This window comes from Cupressus sempervirens, chromosome 11, assembly GCF_028749045.1.
Source record: "Cupressus sempervirens isolate cs-2001-9-10 chromosome 11, ASM2874904v1, whole genome shotgun sequence".
In the NCBI taxonomy this organism is placed as follows: domain Eukaryota; kingdom Viridiplantae; phylum Streptophyta; class Pinopsida; order Cupressales; family Cupressaceae; genus Cupressus; species Cupressus sempervirens.
In genome coordinates, this window is record NC_143128.1 from 19,747,432 (window position 1) to 19,771,568 (window position 24,137).

The 24,137-nt window shown below is 34.2% G+C and overlaps 1 protein-coding gene across 2 annotated transcripts; it reads left to right on the forward strand.

Annotated features, from left to right (window-relative positions):
- Nucleotides 1-2,449: 2,449 nt before the first annotated feature.
- Nucleotides 2,450-19,849, forward strand: LOC149528031 (uncharacterized). 2 transcript variants are annotated; one of them, XM_089808459.1, is made up of 6 exons: nt 2,450-2,675; nt 3,756-3,983; nt 13,510-13,605; nt 16,320-16,447; nt 18,265-18,486; nt 18,978-19,849. In XM_089808459.1, the coding sequence occupies exons 2-6, from the start codon at nt 3,980-3,982 to the stop codon at nt 19,350-19,352; spliced, it is 825 nt and encodes a 274-aa protein (XP_089664585.1). In that variant the 5' UTR covers nt 2,450-2,675; nt 3,756-3,979; the 3' UTR covers nt 19,353-19,849. The 2 variants fall into 2 exon arrangements, with proteins under 2 accessions (XP_089664585.1, XP_089664584.1); XM_089808458.1 differs by lacking the exon at nt 3,756-3,983.
- The last annotated feature ends 4,288 nt before the right edge of the window (nt 19,850-24,137 follow it).

A 24,137-nucleotide genomic window follows, 5' to 3' on the forward strand; every position in this document is an offset into this window, starting at 1 on the left:
AGCCCACTAGGCCATAAATGACTCTTCCAAGCCCTTTTCTTGCTCTTACAAGCCATTATGAGGGTCTTTATGAAGATTTTATCTCTTGAGCCTCCTTTGTTGACTCATCCTTCCCCTTTCCTCCATCCTCTCACCCTGTGACATGTGTCACTCCCTGATTGGCTGTAAGGAAGCACAATCCATGTGCTCTCCTCTCATGCAATCTGAGCCCTCCATGAGCTTTTTCCCATCCTTGCATCTTAGCCCTCAATCCCTCAAGCCTCTTTCCTATAAATTGGATCCTTCCCCTTTGCAAAACAACACAATCCATGAAGTAAAGTCATAATGCCATTTTAAGAAGCCATTTTACATCAAAACCATACACTCACACCCAAATTCCAACTCCATTTGAAGCCCTTTTTGAAGCATAAGCTTGAGCATACATCCTATCTATTTAGACAAAGCCACTCAACAAGAGAGCTTCTCATTGAGAGAGTCCATTAATGGCTCATATTCTCAATTGAGAGCTCATCTTAGTCTATCTTGAAGTTTATGAATTTTGTTTAGTTTGTAGAAGCTTTATTTAAATTTGGTTTCTATTAGCATACTAACATTGCTCATATACAATAAGTACTAATTGTATTTCATTTGACTCCTAACAAGGTCACTTCCTTTTACAAGGAAATTTTATATTAGAACATCAACTTGTGGGCATCATTTCCACTAGGGTTTTCCCTCTAATCAAGGGTTTCCGTAGTTAACATATATGGTGTTATTGTGCATGGTTATCTTTCTATGGTTGTTGCATCTATTGTTTACATATTTCAAAATTAATAAAGGTAATGCAAGTTGTTTTAAATGCATAACTACTTCAACCCCTCACCCCCTACCCTCAGTTATCTTGGTGAACTTTACTTTCTAAAAACTTCTTGATCCTTTTTTGATACAAACTATGATAAATTTCTATCCCGATTTTCCATTTTTCTAATTTTTCTTTGATCTTTGGAGCCATGGAGGTTTTGGAGGAATTTATATCTTTCATAATGCTAGTTGACTAAGAGATTGAAGCTGTTAGAGTATCTGGTTTTAAAGAGAGTAGTCTAATTGTGAGAAAAAAGATGATTGCTTTTTTTGGGGAATGAAGTCGTTTGATGTTTTAGGCTTGATGTTGAAGGAAGAACATCCTTCTAAGCTTCAAAATTTTGGAGGCCATCAATGCTACTCTCATCTTGTATGGAAATATCATTTTCTTGTATAACAACTAGATTATTTGCACTTAGGGAATACTTGGTTTTAGCGAAAATGTTTTCTTCCTTGTGGTTAATCACTTGTTGTTTTGTTTTATGGAGGATTTGCTTTTCTACCTTTTGTGAGTTGAAGTTCGCTGATCTCTACTTTTGCCAAGTTTCACAAGTCATTAAAGTATTTTGGATTCTATTTTCCATTTATTTCTTTATAAACATATGCACACAACATATTTTTGTTCCACGTCTTTTGCTTGTTTTGTTGTCACTTTTCGCAAACAAAAGACATCCACAAATGCCAAGCAAACCCTTCTTGGATTTGTTTTTTTAATTTTCCAAGGTTTGCAAATAATTTTCATTTATTCCCTTGATTTTGTTTTAATTCGTCCTTTAAGTCTTTAAAATATAATATGATTTTAATTTACTCAATGTCTCACATCTAGAAATAATACTTTTCTACTCTTAAATCATACATATTTGTCTGACTTAGTTTATATTGCTAAAATATTTAATATTTAAACATATTCTTATAGAAAGAAGAAATGATAAAATATAGATTCACATTTTTTTTCTTTAGCAATCTTATGAATGGGTATTAGAAAGAATTTGTTTATCCTTTTTTATTAGTATTTATCTTTTTAAATAACTTTTCTTTTTTTCTTTTTGAAAAGAGACAAAATATTAATAAAAGAAGATAATAATATTAAAAGATAGTCTTATGAAATGAAAGAATAATAAAATATAGAATTTCTTTTTATGCTTATTTATTTATTTAGTAATAATATTTAAATATACATATTTTAAAATTTTCTAAGAAATTCAAATGATTTTTAATTGATAAAATATATAGTAAAAATAAAGCATAAGTAAAATAGACTAATGAATAACTTTGTGAAAAGAGGTTTGACCGTTTATATAAAACTACAAAAACAAACCTATAATAAAAAACCTATAGACTAATTAAAAATTCTTAATATATTTATAATAACTCAATTAATTTTTTTTAAAATATTGATTTATTAATTATAATTATATAAAATATAATAAAAAATCTATTAAACTTTTAATTCTATTTAAATATAATAATAAATAAATAGTAAAAATGATCCTCTATATATATCTATATATGGCGCTATCCGTACGCATCGGTATGATGTATACACACAGTTTTATATATTCGGTACCCCCATAAATATATATATAGAGAGAGAGAGGTTTTCCAGTCTGCCTCAATCGAATTCTGCGGGAAATTGGAATTGGACTTAAATAAGTGCAGCGGAAAATTTATTTTGAAACCCTAAGTTCGCCTTATCATTCCATAAAAATTTCCGTCCGATCAAGAAAAAGTGTCGCAATCTCAACTTCAATTTTGTTATTTGTCACTTTGGCATTCGATTCAGTCGAGTCAGACGTTGAATGCGATCGCCATGGCGGTTGATGGAAGCGATTCGGGTATTTTCTAGTTTCAAATTGGTTTTTAAAATTTAGTGTGTTCATTTTTACCTTGAATAGAAAACCCCTTCTAAGATTAGAGGAAACGTAACTTCAAACGTGTGTCCGAAAAAATCATTTCTTTGTATTTAATTGAATTGTGATTACTATTTGTAAGATTTGAAGTGAATATTGTCAGCATTTTAGTGAAAAAGATGATTTTTTTTTTTTTGGTCTCTCAAAGCTTCATTTTACCAATTCTTTATAGAAATATTTTCTTCTTCCATTTTCCATCAATTACTGAGAGCCGTTTTAAACATTCTCTCAAAGGCACTGGTGCACATCGTGTTTGTTGAATGTTAGTTTCTTTTTATTTTTGATTGGGAATTGATGCGTCGCGAAACCTCTGAACTTTGTCAGGCTGAGAGGTTGAGCAGCTATGCCAAAAATTACGCACTATTCCAACTACAGAAGATAAACTTTCCAATTTATTGACTAAGCTGGAGTGATTCCACAATTTCCAAGCAAATTTCATTTGAGTGAAAACCTCTGTATTCAACTTTTTGTCCGCTCTGTTCTGTTCATTGCAGCTGTTTAAATTTTGGAAACCTTTAATTTTATTTGTATTCTGTATATATTTAACGAGTGTATTTATAATTTTTAGAGAAGTTAGAATAATGATTGCGATTTGGTGTCTGCACATATTGTTTTCTATTTGTAGCAAAAGTTTCAATATTTTTCGGTTAGTATCCATTTTGATCTCTCTCTCTCTCTCTCTCTCTCTCTCTATATATATATATATATATATATATTCTTAATCTGTTATTTTGTTCCTAGGAACAATTTTGTTCTAAATGACTCACTGTTCTTTTTGTTGAAATTGGGCTTTCCATGTTAGTTGAATTGAAACTTTTGCAACATGGTTTTGGGAAATTTTGTCTCAGCCAATTTCCTTAAATTAACTGGCCTGCTCTGTGATGTTGATTTATAGTCTTGCCACTTGCTACATTTTAGAAATGTAGTTGCCAAATGATGGCTTGATGTGGTAGAGTGATTTCATGTTACCTTTGACTATCATGTTTTCCTTTTGTTTTCTTTCAGGGACAAATGGGAATTGTCTGCACACGCTAGCTCACTGTTCTTGTCCTCAATCCTATTTCCAGGACATGGGTACAGCGGGAACATCTCTAAGAAAATCAAGGACACATTTCCTCTCTTCAAATTCTATAAACAGAAACAGTTTTTTCATTAAAATGAGAAAGTATGCGGGGGACAATAATCCCTTCCATTCAAATTATGAAACCCTGAAGTTCTAAACTCATCCTATGGGTAACCCACTCATCCATTTACATTGCCTCTCAAAATTAGCAATGATTTTTACACTTGTAGCTGTAAACTTGAAGAGGAAGAAAGGAAGAGGAAGCAAGTTTGCACGGTTAATAACTAGTTAGCCTTGAACGTTTGTATTGCTCACACAAATGAAAGTTATGGCTTGAATGCAGAAATTAAAAACACACTCTGCTTGACGCACAAGTCTGCAGGTGGCCCCAAAGACACCTAGAAAAGTTGGATAAAACAGTTTGATATGTATTAATGCTTCTCAAACAAAATGTATAGGGATTATATTTTGATACTCTCTTATTCTCATTGTATTCCAACTTGAAACATGGTGATATGATTCTTTTGTAATTTGTTTCTACAGAGTAAAAAATGGGCATATCGTACATCAAAGTTTTTTTTTTTTTTTTGTCTGGCTAAATGCCGGGGCCAATGCTGTTACTGAGAAAACATTCTTTTGTATCTTGAGCAATTTTCTATAAAATATATTATGTACTTTTGTGGCCTGAAATTCTAGATCCTGTTGAATTGTAATGCTTGAGAGATGTTTTAAAAATTACACATACATATATGCATACGTAGATGCATGTGCACATATACATTTGTAGATGTATATGTCATGCACATATGTACATATACATATATACACACAGATATACACATAGATGTTTTGTTGACTCCTACTAGCCCCCAAAATAGACCTCCTGCACTACTGTACCATAATACCTTCTGCTGTCTCCATTTTTGAAACACCGTGGATCATAGTCTATTTATTATGCATTTAATAGGCTTTTTAAATATGGCCTTTATCGAAAGGCACTGGAATGTATTCAGAAATAAAGGGAATAGAATTGAGTTACTCTCAAGATAATTTATATTTCATGAAAAAATCTTAGCTCCATCATTCAATTCCCAAGGTCACAATGTTTTTGTGACTCTAGATTGAAGTAACTGGCTTACAACCTGATATAAAATATTTAGAAGACCTGTAGCTGTATTCACTATCATTTAGCATGAACTCTTGATTATATGATTTTTTTTGTATCAAACGTAACTAGCACTTGCACCAAAAGAAGGTCCAATGACTACACTTTTAGTAAGATTTACATTATTGTTATGCTAGAAGGTACAAATGGGAGGAATACTGATAAAATTACAACACACATTATTTCTGTCCATAATACCAACCTTGATTAAAATGCAAGTCTAGCACTATCTCTAATCTTAATTGTTATTTTATAGCTAAAATTTCTCAAGTTTGTGTTGTTGTTGCAAGGATTGCACCCTTATGCCAAACTTGAAAGCTCAACAATTCTGTGCAACATGAATGATCATCAGGCCTATGGGTTGTCTATTGTGAAGATCAATTTCCAGATTATGGCCTGGTCTCCTTTAGATACCTCCTAAAACTATTGACTTTTGCTTGGGAAAAAGGAAGAAGGAAAACTCTGAAAAGAAACTTTTTTCTAGGAGGTGATTTACCAAATGCGTAAGAAGCCTACTCAGCTGCTCAAACTCATAATACATTGTAATGAAGAAACGTTCCGTTCACAACTTGAAATATTAAATTTAAAGTTTTAGTACATAACAGCGTGACAGTGGAACCAATATATGTTTCAAGGAAATCTAATAATATTTTAAACAACATATTGATTTGAACTCAAACACAATTCATGTTTTGCATTGAACGTAAATCTCTTTGTTGCAATACTGTATAAATACAACAAAATTAAAGGATTTTAAAACAAATCACAAGAATCTCATCAGATCATTCACCCATAACACAAAATGAGGAGAACAAAAAGGAACTGCTGCTGTCATTTTATGAAAATAAAGGAGTTCATATAATTTCAAAATGCTTCATAAGAGCTACCAAATCTTGTTTCTGCTCTGTGCAAGAAAGCTAAGAAGAAAGAATTATAGAGAAGGAGAAAAGAAGTATGCCTTAATAGGAAGGAGGCCTAATCTTAAATGAAGAAGGAACTTCTAATTCAACTCCACATATGAATTGCTTGAACCAAATATGTCTTCAACTTTAAGTGCTGCTTCCAAATGCATGAGATTCTATTCTTTGGCTGTGCATATCTTAAAAGCCTCAAAATTAGGGGTCAGAATCGAAGGTACCCTTCTCCTGATGGATTTTACACTCAGGGTCTTGGTGTGAAGGGTAACTGTTAGATTTTTTTCAAACTTCTTCTTTTCTGGGCCATTAACTGTTCCTATCTTTGATCTCTTTAAAACTCACATTCTGACTGACTATTTGACAGTAAATACCATCTTTCGACGTGATTGTATCTCTGTAACTGTCTTTTAGCAGTCATTGCTCCAATATTCATAACAGTGCATACCTTATTTTACATGTCTCTAATGAGTGGCTTAGACCCTTGATTTCAATGACATATCTGATCTCTGTTACTTGATGACAGTGAGACCCTTATTTGTCATATTTGTCTCTATCTCTGTGTTCAAGGTAGTGACTACACCTTTTCTATTTCATAAACAGTATCTTTCAAACCTTTGCATCACTGTTCTCTTCTATGTGCATCTTGGTAATCTTCTTGGCTGTATTTGACAATGTCACAATAGTGATCTCATTTCATTCATTGTTAATGAACTTACTTGACTTTGGCCTTTAGCGCTATGCCCCTTGAGACATCTTTTGCTGCATTATTTAACTTGAAGGGGCACTCTCATCATTCATCGTGAACATCACCATCCTTGATCTTAAAGCACTGCTACCAATGCATAGGAACACTTGCCTCTAATCGTTTGTACCTAATTTTGTGCATCGTTTGTATACACTGTTCAACTTCATGGACTTTGATGACTGTCCTATTTCTTATCATGACCATTTGGCTTTGATTTTACTGTAGTGACAGTGTTTGTTCTTATCAAGATCACTCTTCCATTTATCTTTGATACAAATGTAGTCATAACATGTTCATTCCTTAGCTTTTTGATTATGATCTGCTCTCCTTAATTGGTCCTCATTGATTATCATACCAGTGTCTATCATTTTGTAGTGTCTAAAAGCATCTTGATCTCCTTTTCTCTCTATTATAATGCTCCTTCAGCTTCTGTATTGGTTTCAATGTCCACATGCATTTGCAGATCATTTCATTTTAAATATTTTACATCCTTAGGCATTGTCTCCCGACATGATTTGGTCTCTTCAAAACGCTGCACTTCTAGCAACCTTAGTGATCTTTCTTAAACTGTCTTTTACACCACGAAACACTCCCTTTGTCACTATTTCAATGCTTGATCATAGTAATCATTGTTAGAAGCAGCATTACCTCTGCCCTTGATTTTGGTTGCTTTCTTGCTTCTCTGATAGCAGCAAGGACAGTATTTTGGTTACTTGAACAATGCTTTTTCTTTCACTGTTATAACATCAATAATGTTACCAATGTTTCATTTCATTCTCATATCTAATTTACCATTCTATCCTAAGATTAGTGAAATCATTGCCTTGAATACTTTTTCATAACATATCCTCTTTGCATCCATTTGGCACAGTGCTCTGTTATGCCAATTTACTTGTTAATAGCACTGCCACTATTTACATTGGTTGATATCTTCGCTCAATGCTTTGATCTTGAACATCCCTGTACCCATACACTGTAATATTGTTTCCCCATTAATATTTTTGCACACCGTTTTTGCTCATAACAGTGATTGTCACCGTCCCTTCTTTTGCACTGTACCATTATTTTTAATTGTTTGAACCCTTATTGCTTTGGACATTCTCAACATACACAGCTCTTCTTATTCTAACAATCATTGTTTGAAAGCTCTATATACTCATGACAATGACTGCTTCAAGAAAAGAAATGAATTCACGGAGTAGAGCTCTTGAAACAGTGAATGTGACTTGGTAACAATGGATCCAACCTCATTCCTAGGAATGCAAAACAAATGGAAGCATTTGGACACCGAGGTTTGAAAGTTTTTCTTGGAAATGCTACCTCCAATTGTGCATCTTGACCAAGTTCCTTCGTTCTTGTTGCTATGTCTGTTATTTGAAATGGCAAGTTGCTGTCCTTTATTTATTTCTTCTTGCTGGTCATACTTTCAAATCTGCCCGTGTTTCCTCATGATCTCCTGTTTGTGCATGTATCAAACTTTGAATATTCACTGCTCTGTTAAGACATCTGTTCTTTTTATTAGATCTGCCTTGTATCTCATTAAATCTGCTGCCCATCTAATGAGCAACACTATCCTATTAAGGAACTATTCTATTTACCATACATTGATGTTCTTCATAGAAATGCTGTTCTTTCTCATTGAAACTATTCCTTTCATCATTAAAGCCGCCCTATTAGAGGAATCTCTGCCTTTCTAATTCATGGTAAGTGCTGTTCACTTATGGATCTGCCCTTTTTTTGGAAGAACTTTCTGTTCACTTCTCATAGCCACCATTCTTGTCTCTTAACTTTCTGTTCTCATATGGAACCACTTGTTTTACTTCTAGAACTATTGTTTTTCTACAAAGAAGTCTCTGTTCTCTACAAAGGATGAGTGCTTCTTCATAGAAATGCTGTTCTTTCTCATTGGGACTATCCCATTCATCATTAAAGCTGCCCTTTTAGAGGAATCTCTGCCTTTCTATGCATGGTAAGTGCTGATCATTGATGGATCTGCCCTTTTCTTGGAAGAACTATCTGTTCATTCTCATAGCCGCCATTCTTGTCTCTTAACTTTCTGTTCTCATATTGAACCACTTGTTTTGCTGTACACTTCAAGAAATCTGCCATTTCTTTACTTTTAGAACCATTGTTTTTCCACAGAGAAGTCTCAGTTCTCTACAAAGAATGAGTGCTCTTTCTTTAATATCTTTTGTCCACTGAGTTTGGCATTATTTGAGATAAATGAACTGCAATTTACTTGGGTTTACTGCATCATTCTCCTACATGACCAATGTTCCCCTTGGAGCTTGCTGTTATAACAATACAAACTGCTGCAATCAACAGAGACTGCTGTTATAACCATGAAAACTCCTCAACTGCCATTAAAAATTGAAGAATGTGTCTAGGTTTTGCTCTTTCCTCTACTCAGCCATGTCTTGAACCCAATATTAAATAAACTCATAAAGGTTTGGTCAAATCAATGGAAGAATTTGACCTCCTTTTTAACCTCTTAAATGTCAAAGATAGATTTTAACTTCTTTATGAATGCAGATAAGTGATTTTAAAACTCTTTAGATTTTAACCTCTTTATGAAAGCAAAGAAGTGATTTTGAACTCTTTCCTTTTTCTTCCTTTAGGAATTCTTAAAAGAAACAACGGATTTATATAAATCAAAGGGAATGAAAGACTTGAACTCTTTAACACTTTGGAACTTCGTAAGACCCCATTTTGGGCTTGAGAATTTAATGCAAGACTTTTTTGACATTGCAATTAAAAATAGGTAACGTGTCTTAAGAAAAAAAAATCTAAAATATTAATCAGCTATCACAATTATTGTAGTCCATGAGACCACATTTATTAGTGGCATTTTATCAAACAGTTCATGTGCTTTGTCTATGCTTCCATGTTTCACATACATATCTACGAGGGCAGTTCCAACTGCACCATCTGACAAAATTATTTTATTCATTTGTGCTTTGATGGATATCCATACCCTATTCCGGAATTCCCATTGTGGAATTTGTCTGGGAAGAATCCATCTTGATCCTTTGGTTGGAGATAGACTCACTTGGATGGTATTAAAAGCTTTGACACTTAGTAAACTAATGCTATAAATTTTGGTCTATAGATCATCAGCTTTTATGCCTAGATGGAGATATATCTGGCAGAAAGGGGATATTCCCAAAATCAACTTCTTTGGCTTCTTTTTAAGAAATAGAAAGTAACAAAGGAATACATAAGGAAAATAAAACTTGAGAACCCAAGCAGATGTTTCCTAATGTGATTGGTTGAAGAAAGTAGAGATCACCTCTTTGTGCTTTTTCCCTATGTTGACATTTGTAGTTTGATTCCCTAATGCTTACCCTGATATTTCTTTGCCTGATTCCTTTTAGGAAGCCTTAGATAGGTTCTATCTAATTCACTGTTCGTACCCTTATTCATGGACATTAAAGGGGAAGCAACTCATGCCCAGATATCCATTCTGGGGAATTTGGAAGCTAGAACTGAGGTATCTTTTAGGAGCCACTTCTCTCCTTTGTGGTCTACTGGCACAAACATAATTATCCTCATAAATGGTACTGCTTGTCAACTTTATGCGAAAGAGAATTTTTAAATGTGAACTTGCTCCTCTATTCTCCATTAGGTTCTTCCTTTTTTTCATGGGGTTTTGGTAAGGTACCTAAGTTCTGCTAGTGGTGAGGTGGTTTTATTCCACAAGGGAAGAGTTCTTGGGAAGTTTTCTGTTGGTCTGGGCATTACATCAAACAACTATGCTGAGGCTAAAGCACTGTATCTTGGGCTGTCCATGGCCAAAGAAATGTGGTGTGATTTACTGAATATCTCTAAATGCTTGAAGTGAATCTAAATGTCATTAAACATAGTTATTATGAGTTGATCAGTAATTCATGAAAACAAATTATTTGATGAACCAAACTTTTGTATTTTGCATACATGGCTCCAAGGGCAGTTGCTACATCATCTAACAAAGTACCATTTTCCATTTTATATTAATGGATGTCTGTGCATCTTACAAATATCCAGTTTTCAATTACACATTGATGGATGTCTGTGCTTCTGACAAAAATCCCTCTTTTGTTAGCTTTTGATGGATGTCTGAATCCTGGTCCAAAGCTCCCATCTGACACAAACAGGAAGGATACTGGCAAACGTTGTGGAATTTGGCTTTACACCTGCCAATGCCATTTGCTCGAAAGTTTCTCAAGTGTCTTCAACAAATCCATTTTCTGCATATACTACAAGAATTGCAGTCCATGAGACCACTTTTCATGGAGGTATTTTGTTAAACAGTTCACATGCCTTTGTGTGCTTCCACTTTTTGCATGCTTTTCTATTAGAGTGCTTTCAACTGCAATATCTGACAAAAAAACCGCTTCCATTATACTTTGATGGATGTTTGTACCCTTTTTCAAATTCCCATTTGTTTCACTGGAAGTATGCTAGGAAAGGTTGTGAAATCTGGCTCTAACCTACTGGTTGAATTTGCTGGAAGGTTTTTAAAGCCTTTTCAACAAATCCATTTTGTATATATCCTGCAGCCACAGCATTCAATGAGAAATCTTTTGTTTGAGGCATTTTGTCAAACTGTTCACCTGCTTTGTCTATGCTTCCACATTTTATGCCTTTCACATGCAGCAATTGTGAATCTACCATAATGATATTGATTTTAATGCTGGTATTCTCAATATTCTACTACTAATGATATCTCTGCTTCCATCAAACATCTCCCGCTTTAAAAAAATGAAAAATAAGAAAATTCAAAACAGAGAAACTGTAAAAAACCTATAGTTTGTTGCCCCCTCCATTTGAGCACATTAAGTGAAAAGGGACCCAAACCTTTCTGCATTCCAATGAGATTTTTTAAAGAACAAAGACAACCAAAAAAATCATGGCTCTTCTAAATAAATCTTTAAAACAAAATTGTCCTAAAGAAACTATTGCTTTGGTATGAAAAAGTACCAGAAAATACATAAGTTTGCAGACAATTATTTGCATTCCACTGTTCTACAAAGGATTCTTTATGAGACTTTGGCAGGTGAGCTACTAAATGTAATGATGTCATCATTGTTACTGTTAGTGAATTGTATTATTATCTAGATGCTCAGTTTAAACAGAATTTGGAGGTGGTTAATATTAGCTGATAATCGGTAAATTTATTTGGCATAAATTTTGCTGGGGTTAACTTTTTCAGTGTGAGACATTACATTCTGTTGGGAGGTTTCTCACACAAAATAGCCTGTTGGCTAATGAATTATAGCCTTCCTTTCTTTGACTTTCCCCTAGTCTGGACATTGAAACCCAATAGCCTTGACATTCAATTTCTTGAGAAATGCATAGATGTCTTGAATGATTTTTTCTTCTAAAAGGAGGAGTATCTCATCAAACAACTTCTTAAGCTTTTAGTTTAAGTCTGTGGATAATCTGTAGTTGACGTGGAATAGGTTTTTTGATGAAGACAAACAGACCTTATTTTTTTGTTGTGTTGCTTATGAGGCTGGTAGCAATCTTCACTATGAGCAACTGCTTTGGCTTGTTAAATGGGTCTTGGTTGATTGGATTACTAAGAGGGACTGAAATGGGGAGGAAAATGATGAGCGAGTTTCAAATTTAGACCTTCCAGTTGCATTAATGTTATTTGATGTGATGGCTTGAGGAATTGAGGGAGAGTGAGGATCACCATGAGAGGTGTTTAATGAAGATATAGAAGGCATGCATAGTCATGGGATAGACTTGTACTAGAAGTGTCCCAAATGTTAAGTTTTTAGCCCAGAAATCAATGATGACAGCAACAATAAATAGCCAAAATATAACAAGAGACACTCAGAAATATCCTAGTAAAAATATCATTTTATTGATCATAAATGTTCAAGTATCCAATGCCTATCACTTGATGCAATATATATAACTTAAGGAGAGACTTCATATTCCAACTGAAGGTCTCTCCAATTTCCCAAAATGTGACTCTTTATTATAATAACAATTACAACTGTTCTAATTTCCATGGAACAACGTATGTCGAATGACACATGTCATTACATTTAATATTACAATTTAAACATAAGTGTCCTTTTCAGCTAAAGGTGACAATAACAGTAATAACATCCATATTTCCAAAGATAAAGATCTCTATCGCAGCTACAATCTTCAACACCCAAAATACTATCACGACTTTTTGCCATATGTCTTCTTATTTTACTACTATGCTAAAGTAGTCATGAAATAGATTGATGGAAAGATACAAGAAAAATATGTCTTTCTGGACTCTTGTGATGTCACATGGGCAACATTCACTCCTCTCTATTGGAAAATGGGCTCTTCAGAACACAACTTGAAGTTAGGGAACTGAGCTGAGTTTCAACACTACCCTGGTTAGTTGAACTTGTCTTGCACTTGAATGTACGGTCGTTTGCATTATCTATTTTGTCTTTGCAGGATAGAGCAATAGAATGGATTTTTGAATTTAATGGGTTGCTTTCTCTTTGGCATGCTGAAATTTTGGGTATACTATTGGCAGCACATGTCTTTTGCCTCCCATTTGGGCAACATATTATATTTGAAGTTCTTGTCTTTGTTTATTTGATTGGATAGAAGAGTTGTTGCCTTGAATGTCTACATAATTTTCCATGGACAATACCACTATTATAGTCATGGAAATGTCTAAAAAAATATCTGTAAAAGTTCACAATCACCAAAATTATTCAAATTGCTTGTGCTTTTGCCTATGGGCATATTTGGAGGGTTGTGTTTAAAACTTTGTTATTTGTTAAGAAATGAGATTCTTTAGTTTTTGCTCCTTCCATTTTTTGGCCGGAATTGTGCACCAATGGACTGTCTCTTACTTTGTGAATATTGTTGTAACTTTACTATAGGAACTGCAAATAGGAGAGATGACGACGTTCTGATTACTGGAGCTGCTCGTACTGGAAACATGGCTGCAGACCCACTGGCACAAGTTAAGGCAGATGGTATTTAAACTTTCATCTTTTTCAAAGTTTGATTCAATACTTGCAATTTGTTAATGTATAAATTTGAACATTATTTTGACTGTATCATATATGGAACGTATGATGATTGACCAGCTTGTATGAACCTGATATTTGGGCTAGACTGAGATTTTCTGACTCAAGAAGATGAATTATTTAACACAAATGATTAAATGTCTGATTCAAAACAATTTTCTTATATGAACTTCATTTGCAGAATTTATGCAGAAGTTTCACATGAAAGTTGCATACAGAAATAACATGAGCTAGAAATTAACCAGTGCTAATCTGTATCAAACATTCAGGATAGCTAACAGAGTTTATTCTGAGCTGCTTCCACATTTGGACAAATTGATATATAATGGGCTCTTTAGTGCTTTTTGTGGGTAATTTAAATCCTGTCATTTTAAGGTCAGAGAGACTTCAAAGTAGGGTTTCTGTAACAGGATATGGCAAGTGTGGTCTGGATGTTTTTGGGAATTGGGGATGACCCATTACCTGTTTCCAATATTGGAATGCTATGAGTATCAGAGCCCTCTCCCAAGGAGGCAGGGATATGTTTCCCTGCGACACTGCTTAACAACTTTTTGTAGTTTCTAGTGTAATGTTCGGATTTGGATTTGAGATTTGAGTTTGAAATTCATTCAAATTTATTTTGGGGTGGGCTTGAATTTGTTTTGTGTTTGTCAGTGCAAACACACTTTTTTTAAATATATAATATATATGCGTGCACATGTATATAAACACACACGTGTATATACATAACACACACATGTATGTGTATTTATTTATAGATACGTGTGTGTGTGTGTGTGCATGAGCACATAAGTTCATAAACCAGATAATTTCTTGGATTACTTGATGTGCATACCACAAAAGTAATAAACTAAATTTGGGTGGATTTCTGGGCTTTTTTGGTGCTTCATGTTAGGGTTTCAGGGTTGAATTAACTAAATTAGACCAAAAAAACTTAACGTTTTTTGAAGATGAGTTTTATGCTAAAGTCTAGCTGGCTCCTGCTGCCACATTTGAAATTCGCTGCAAATTTGCCTAAGTTCGGCCCAGGTCCATCTGACGGACTTTGGGCTGAATTTGATCACCTGCAGCAGACTTTACAGAGAGTTTGATAAGGACCAGACTCTAGTCAGAACCAAATCAGACTTTGGTGCCTCCAGAAATGAATCTTGTAATGTAATTTTTCATTTGATCACCAGTGACTGTTGCTTATAAAATTATGGATTACAGGACATAATAACCCGGCCAAAATAACCCTGGATAAAATAACCCAGCTTTAATAACCCAGGGACAAAATAACCCAGGGTCATAATAACCCAATCCAAAATAACCCGGAGTCAAAATAACCCATGGACAAAATAACCCCATAAGATTATAGAGAAAGGAAAACAAAATTTATAAATTACAAGTATATTTCTAAGAAAAAAATTTATTCGAATTTTCGATTAAAGGGTCAAATTATGTGCAATGCCTCTTATATAATCTAAAATATTATTATTGTCATAACCATCAACTAGTCTTTTTAGTCTTTCTTTGAGTTCACGGTATTTTTTCCTGCTTGGTTGTGTAGTGTGTCCAGCCATGTATTTCTCTATTTTATTCTCTTGGTGGCCCTGTTCTTTTTTCGCTGCTTTGATGAATCTCCAGATTGAGCTATGCGATGATTGAAGCGATTCATTAAATCCTCTATGCCATCCCTCAATAGAATTATTAGTTTTGGGAAGATCATCTTGAATAGCTGAATAGCAGTTCCACATTGTGATTGGAAACTTGGGTGACCGTCTATTGCCTCTTCTAGTTAGTCTTCCAAGCCGCGTGTCTTCAAAATAATCAATTATGGATTGCAAAGTCTCCTCATATTCTATATAATAAAGAGATTGTAGAAGTATTTCAAATGCATTGATTACATATATTTGAGGCACACAAGCTAATGCAACCAGTTTTTTTATCTCAAATGAAAATAGTAAAATACTTCATCGACACTGTAACGTGTTTGTAGACCTACTTCTTGAACTTTCCTCCACAAGCACTGAGAGAAATGGAAAAGACATCCTTGAATAGTGATATTTGGAAAAATTTCAGAAATAGCTCCCTTGAAACCTAATTCAAAATCAATAAGTATAGTTTTTGGTTTTAGATCAGGTTGCAGTTGTTTTCATAATAACTCTAATTTAGCTTATTCCCACGAATTTGTCTTTATTTTTATAATTATTTACCATTTTATAAGTTATTTAAGCATATTAAAGATGTTTTAAGGCTATTTTAGGGGTATATAATGGATATATGTTCAAAAAATGACCTAAATATCCTCTATGGTGCCTCACAATCCCTTTTTAAGCATACTAAGTTGATCTAGAATGACTATGGGTTTTTTTGACCATGGGTTATTGTGTCCTTGGGTTATTATGGCGGGGTTATTGTGTCCAGGGTTATTTTGGCCGGGTTATTATGTCCGGCACCCAAAATTATGTACTACACTTTGTTAGCCATTTTAGAGAATATAGTCTGCCTATGCTCTTTGTGTTACCTGTTATCTTTGGAATTTGGTACAATATTGATATGTGTCCATCCGAGTAATGTTGTTGCATTTGAGTACAATCACAATAAACACTGTAAAATAAATTCTTATTTTTTTGTGAATAAAATTTTGACTGGTATAGTTGGTGTATGCTTCTTTGCAGCAAGGAGGGCTCGTATAGATGCTGTCTGGGAGCAGCTGAATTGTAATGGATCCAGTAAGACATCCAGTAGTGTTTTAAAAAAGTCCAAAGTAGGGGAGGAGAAGCCCAAACAGAAAAAGCCTGTGCCAGTAAGTTTTTTAGCTGTGCTATTGCACCTTTGGTGTGTCAATTTAAATCAGCATAAAGATTATGTTTTTTTCCGTAGATCAACTTATGATCATAAGATTGAGAATTTAGAGAAGTTCATCAAATAATGTGCATTTCTTTTGGATGGACTTAGTTTTTCTACAATACATGCTACATTGACGCTATTTAGACCCTTGAGGAATTTTTCTAAATTGTAATTCTTAGTTTGCATATTCTTGATTCCTAAACTTGCTTACAACCACATAATTTTCTATTCTCCAATCTTTTAGATATTACAGATCATCACCTTCTTCAAGAGGAAAAAATTAATCAGCTTGATGGAAGTTTTTCTAGATTGTGGAATCCAGCTGGAGGCAATGAGCCTGGTTGTTTTTCGACATTTCTTTTCTTGATTGGTGAATACAAAATTCTATTCTTAACGCTTTATCATCAACTTGTGACAATCAGAATTTTAAAGGTTTGGGAATTTAATATTTGAACAGCCATCACAATCTTATTCCAGCGTTCTTTGCTCAAGTCCAACCACTAGGTTTTATTAATATTAGTCTTTTTAATGCACTGATAGCAGCCACATGGCTGAGCACCACAATTCAACTATCTTTTATGCTAGATTATTATAAACATAAAAAATCATTCAGGCATTTTACTTGTATTAGGCGCACACTTTATCAAAGTGATGAAAATGAGAGACAAATTGTTGAAGGCATAGTTTCAAAAATTTCAGTGTCAACAAAATTGTTCTGGGCAAAAAGGTGTGTTAGGATCAGCAAGACAGAAATAACAATTACATGCAAATATAACCAATATAAGAAAGGAATAAAACACACAGAAGAGAACACAAGACACAAAGATTTAACGTGGTTCGCCTAATCCTTGGGCTACATCCACCAAATAGAGTCCAATATTCTTATTATCCAATGATTACACCCTGATTACAATTTGCAATCCCTTGCAACTTAATACTGCTGCAAGAAGCTACTAAATCATCATCACTGTTAAAATCCCTATCCCTAAGCCATTTTATACAGTACTTACCTGATCAGTCACCACAAGCTAACAATCTTTACACTAAACAACTAAGTGGACTCTGAATATTGCAACTTGCAATGTTTGGGTTCTTAATTTCATTAGCTAAGAGGCTATGATAAACATCTTTAATATATAAGAAGAGCTATCACCAAAAGCAATTTAGAAAGGTTATATTTAGGTCATGACCAAGCCAGAAGCCAATTCATGAGCAGGTAACTTCTAATTAACAAGAATCTGATTAGAGGTTGTTCTCGAAAGCTTAAAGAATTGTATTTCAACATCTGGATAAATATCCATGTGATAGTCAGGCTTCCATTAGCCAGTCATCCGATGAGTTGAATAGTGGTGTAGGATGAGTGGAAAACACAAGTTCAGGAGTGACAGAGAAGTGGTGTATGTTTGGTCCCATATTGGAAGAAGTGATTAGCTACCCTTGAGACAAAATGTGTTACAATGCAAAGCGAAGCAGAAGAATATGGAGAAAGTAATGTTCTTTCCCCGAGTCAAGAAGTCAAAACACAAAGCAAGACAACATAATATAGAGATAAATTAACGAGAATTGAAACTAGAAATGAACTTTTATTTTTATTGTGCAACATTCCCAAAGTTTTTTACCCTTTAAAGTCTCATTGTCATTGTATCTTGGTTTGAACTATATGATTTTTTGTAATTGTTATTTCCAATATAAACTATTTTTTGCAATTGTTGTTTCCAATATACCCTTATTTTATTTTGCCTTTTTTGGCATCTTTGGTCATCTGCTTTACAGGGATGGATGGTGAGTTTGGGCATGGCACCAAAGAAAGGTCCATTGATCAATTTGAACAGCAATAATGTACAAGTGTCTGGGGAAGAAGTGGAGTTAAAGATGCAGCCAGAAGCACAGTCCAAAGAATCTGTTGAACCAAGTGAAGATGCCAGAAAAATTGCTGCTGCAGCTTTGGCAGCAGTGAAGCAAGCTAACGCTGTTGGGAAAGAAGGAAAAATAGAGGTGCATTCTAATTATATTGGAACTAATCAGTCCATTTTCCAATTTGATATGTAAGGAGCGCATATGCTTTCAGTAATTTTATATTTAAATAGCATATGAGCAAATTTCATTATGCTCGTCAACCATGATATTTTTGCAATTTCAGCTGATTTAGGATTTTATTACATTGCATTCCATAACTTCTACTTTGATGTATAATTAGATCTGGAGAGATGCATATCTGCTTTAGCTTTTACCGGATTGACTGTAATGATTTCTATTTTGCATAATGTTTTATATTATGCAGCATTAATCGTGAAGTATTAGGTGCTAAGTAGCATTGTTTTGGGAAGAATTTGTGGCATTGTTTCTCATTTCATTATTTCTAGCATTAAGTTCTCTTGTTTCTTCCAAAGTTCACTTGGGTTGATACAATTTTAGCTTCTTGGTGTTTTCAGACAAGTCTCTTTGAATTTATCATTTTAAAATACCTTTGAATTTGATTATTGTAGGTAAGTGAAGTTCGTGAATTTGCTGGGGAGCAAGTGAAGCTAAGAAAGTTTGTAGATCCCAATTCTAAAGAAGCTCAGATGGCCCAGGAAAAAGCAAGGATGCAAGCATCGTCTTCTTCTGGTTTGGATGCATTATTTGACCAAATAAGTAAAAAACGAAAGCTTAACATACTTGATAAATCAAAGAAAGACTGGGGAGAATTTAAAGAGGAGAAAGGTTTATTAGAGGAGTTAGATGCATATAACAAAAGTGGTGATAAGTACCTTGATAAAGTTTCATTTCTTCAAAAGGCCGATCTACGTGAGTTCGAGAGAGAGAGAGAGATTCGTTTGGCTCAACAGGCTAAGAGGCGGGTTGATTCTCAAAGAGATTAGCACTTGAAGCTTGATGAAGACATAGGCTTGGTTCTTGCTAATCTTGACACAGTTAGAGGAAAACTTTGGGGTTTCAAAAAGTTTTAAAAGAGAAGCAGCTTTTCTTCACTACAATATTTAAATGAGCCTCTTTGAAACAAGAAAAGGTGTTAAACATGCAGACTGATTTGATTATTCATTAAACCGTGTTTATGCTGGCCCTTGCTATTATATTTTTATCAAGAAGAATCAATGATTCAGAGTTCTAGGATTTTTGCTTTGGCTGTAATCGCTTTTAGGAATATTTTGAAGAATCAAGTGTATATTGTCAAAACTTGTCCCAAGTAACGATCATCGATCTTTTGCAAATTTCTAGTATTATTCATGAATCTTGGCTTGGGAAAATGGAAGTTTCTTTTATTATTTATTATTATATGTTGTGCTTTTCTGGTACAATACACTGTTGTAACAATTTTTCTGAAACTTCGTCAAAGCAATGGTCATTGATCTTTTGCAAATTTCTAGCATTATTCATGAATCTTGACCACATAAAGTGATTCTTTTTTCATTTTATACTTAATTATATTGATGTGTTGTGCTTTTCTGGTACGATAATGCTTTGAGTTGTAATGCATGCTTTTTGTAGAATCATTAGTGCTGGCAGCTGCACCTCATATATATTGAAGCTTCTATTGGCATTTGGTAGTCTAGACTGAGCTTCATTTCTGATGATAACTACCCTGCTAGCACACAGAAAATATGCGTTAATTCAGCTGGCTTATAAATTTAAATATTCACTCATTTTTGTCTTTGAGTTTTGGGTGGGTTTTTATGTTTATGTTCTCATTGACTGATAGTACTGAGAAATTTTAAGACTCAACAAAGTGGCATATCACCTTGTTGGTAAACAGATTTGTCGAATCTTAGAGTCCTATATCTTAGCTGAGTGGAGTGTATATGATAAATTGCTTCCCAACATTGGGATAGGTTTTTGGTATGTGACCTTTCTCTGTTCTGTATGATATAATTTTAATTTTTTAGATTTAAAATTGCTTAGAAAAATACAACATTCTCGAATTTGAATGTACAAACACTTTTCAAGAAATTAAATGACAATTTTAAGGATTTCCATTATTAATTCCAACTGACCACACACCAATGTTTAAATCTGATTTCACATTACTCGCATATACCAAAAATACCAAGAAAGATGCTCACTTTATAAATCAGTTTTTCAATGACAATCTTCCTTTATAAAATGAAGACGAACTTCAAAATAAGTATTGTATACTCATATGATGAGTACAAATACCAAGAAAGATGATCACTTTATAAATCAGTTTTTCAATAACAATATACCAAGAAAGATGCTCACTTTATAAATCAGTTTTTTAATGACAGTCTTTCTTTATAAAATGAAGAGGAACTTCAAAATAAGTATTGTATACTCACATGATGAGTACAAATGATTGACACAAGAGATGACCATTGCTTATGAAAAAGTCCAACCCTCTCCGAAAATTCTTATATTTTTCTAAGCAATCTTATTCCTTTATAATCTACAAGCTTAGATACAACATACCCAAAAAGAATAAATAGTTGGGATGATTCTTTTTTAATGAATTCCTCCAACGACTCAATCTAGTTTGCCAACAAACCTATGTAGTTCAATGCCGGTCTAAATCATGCTACTAATACCCTTCCTATAGTGGACACTGTTACTAGTACTAAATCAATGACTGTTGTTGCTAGCCTTAGTGAAGAATACTTGAGCATCTTGGGTTCTTTGCAATCTTGCATCAATCAAATTAGTTTTATTCTTTTATTTTTCGTTTCTGGTATGTGAAGATCGTGTGAGCGGTTCATTGATCAAGCATTTTAACATGCACGATTGTGACATCTTGTTTAGGACATATCATGGATCATTCTCATATGATCATACATCATTTGGATTCCTGCTTGATGAGTTCTAATTGTTTTTCTCTTGATTACCATGTTATTCGTTGGCACCTTGACCGATTGGTAGAACTTCATCGTGCAGTGCATTTCTTGTGGATTGCAATGATCGTGGCTTGCAGTGAAGATTACTAGATCATGTATTGACATTTATCTTTAGTCGCACATCTCTATGTGTTTAGTGGATCAAACACTAATCTTATCTTTAGGGCTTGTTCTATTTGTTGTAACACTTTTTCTTATTATTGGGAAATGTCATTCTTATGTTGACCTATGAGTTTTGATGCCTTCAAATGTAGTATAAAATTGTGAGAGAAGTATCACCTTTGATCAAGGGATGATTGATAGAGAAAGAGGACTGTTATCTCTAGAAGTTGCGCCTAGACTGGATTTTAACTCAATCAACTTTGAGTAACATGGAAACACTCTTGGGTAGTGGGTATATTGAAATTAGGAGTCAATCTTTGGGTTATAGGCCGGTTCCTTATGATGTTTTACCTAATTGCTTCTTCAAATATAAATTAAACTTTAGAGGAAAAGGGATAGAAGGATTGCTTGCATGAATGTAAATGTTGAAAGTAAAAGAGGTGATGCACCAAACATTAAGATGAGGATATTGCTAGAATGACATGATGAAACACTTCTGAATAGTTGAGATAAACACAATAATGATTACCGGAAATTCATGCATAAGTATTTCATAAGAAGGAAAGCACTTTAGACAAGATGCCAAGGGAAATGCTAACATTCACAGTTAGCTAGATTCACAACTTATAACTTGCATGAACACATCCAAAACTCTACTTGCAAATAAAACTGAGACATAGGCTCAGAGATTCAGAATAAATCACAAAAGTTATATCATTTTAGTAATTTGAGCAACAAAGACACAATAAGGACTTATGAACTATTCCTTTATTTAGGCTTCAAAGGTAGTTCCACAACATTCCTCTTGGCTGATTGTAAAGCAATATGCATAAAAAACTATGAAGGACTCGGAAGAAATCACAACAACACTAATTTTGCATAAAAACTTCAAAACTCCAACCAACCGACCCTTTTTCCACATCTTGGAAATCTCTATAAAGAGAAGGATTGCAACAAGCTTTAGATGGGAGGGGCACATGTCTAAAAACTATTGGAAGAATACATATATTTTCAGAAAATTACCTCTTCTATAGACTAGGGAGATTATTATGAAATTCACCAGGTGATATTTGTTGTATGGACCCCTTAACTAATTCTATTTGCCTTTAATCATGAAATTCTCCTAACTGTATCAGTTGATAGAGCCGTGGCATCTTCAACCGCTCCTAGCATGTCCATCTCTTCTCTGGGTTCTTTCGAAATATCTAATTCTTCCTTCCGATCTCTCGCTTATGCTTTGTCTAGGATTAGATCTTCATTTCTTTGTTCTAGCTTTGCAACTTGAACCCATCATTTCTCGCCACCTTTGGTCAAATTCTCAATTGACTATCCAATGAGTTCCACGTGTCAAAAATTTGAAATTCTGTTGAACCCTTTTAAAGTTTTTGATATTATGATGTCACGATACATTGGAGAGAAGCGCTTCATAACATCTTAGGAGGCGAGCACCAACTTTACAATCCTACGATCATTAGGAATTAACACTTTGTCGCAATGTTGTAAGCCTCGGAAATGACTTCTATGACCATATGATACTTCAGTTATCATGATATCGGAACATGCTTTTCAGCCCCTAATGATCCTACGATTGTGGCTTAGACTCCCTTGGTGTAGCATCTTACCTTCACTTTATGCTCTTATGATACAATGTTATGATATCTTATCTGTCGTGGCTTTAGAGGCTTCTTCATTTCCCTTCACGATCTTACGATCATGTCTTTGCCGTGCCATTGGGCCTCTCTTGTTTTGGCTTTATGATCCTACGATCAAGACTATCCTTACGATGTCACAACTATGCGATCTTACGATCAATGTATCATCTTACTTCTCATCTTTCTACCTTGAGATTATACGAACATACCGCGTATCGTAACATCAAAACTGAAGGCAAAGAGAGACAAATACACAGAAATAACACTAATTTTATTGCCTTACTGCCTTGCACAAATGCATTACATAAGGCCTCTTTATAGAGGGTATGAGAACTTTCTACACACAACACATTTTACACATTTTACACTATATTAAATATAATATTACATATATTAAAAATGTGGGTGGCTGGAACGGCAGAGTGTCTGCTATGTAATTTAATGATTGGACGGTGTTGGACGACAGAGTTGTGGGCTGGACGTCTGCTTTTAATGACAAAAGTTAACTACTGACTACCGCCAACACTCCCCCTTAATTTTTGTCATTAACAAATTTTGCATCAGTAATACACAATTTCTCTCGCAGATATTCAAAGTTATTCTTTGGTAATGGCTTAGTGAATATATCTGCCAATTGATCTTCAGATTTGCAGAACTCAAGGTAGATTTCTCCATTGTTGACCAATTCTCTGATGAAGTGGTACCTTGTATCAATATGTTTGCTCCTCTTATGAAATACATGATTTTTAGATAATGCTATTGTTGATTTTTTATCACAAAGAATTGGCGTTGGTTCCTCCTGATGATGGTGAAGATCGAACAAAATTCGACGCATCCATACTGCTTGACATGCTGTGGAAGTGGCAGCTACATATTCTGCTTCAGCTGATGAGATTGTCACTATAGGTTGCTTCTTTGATGCCCATGATATAGCCCGTGATCCAAGTTGAAAAATATATCCAGAAGTGCTCTTCCTGTCATCAATGCTACCTGCAAAATCACTGTCAGTATAACCAATCAAACCAAAATTGTTAGCTTTGGAATATAGAAT

What these genes read in the sequence shown, in the direction of transcription:
- LOC149528031 (XM_089808458.1), top strand. Translation starts at nt 2,651, where the DNA reads ATGGCGGTTGATGGAAGCGATTCGG. An exon ending in AACAGAAAAAGCCTGTGCCA is followed by an intron (nt 16,448 to 18,264) that starts GTAAGTTTTTTA and finishes TCTGCTTTACAG; the next exon opens with GGATGGATGGTGAGTTTGGG. An exon ending in GGAAAGAAGGAAAAATAGAG is followed by an intron (nt 18,487 to 18,977) that starts GTGCATTCTAAT and finishes TGATTATTGTAG; the next exon opens with GTAAGTGAAGTTCGTGAATT.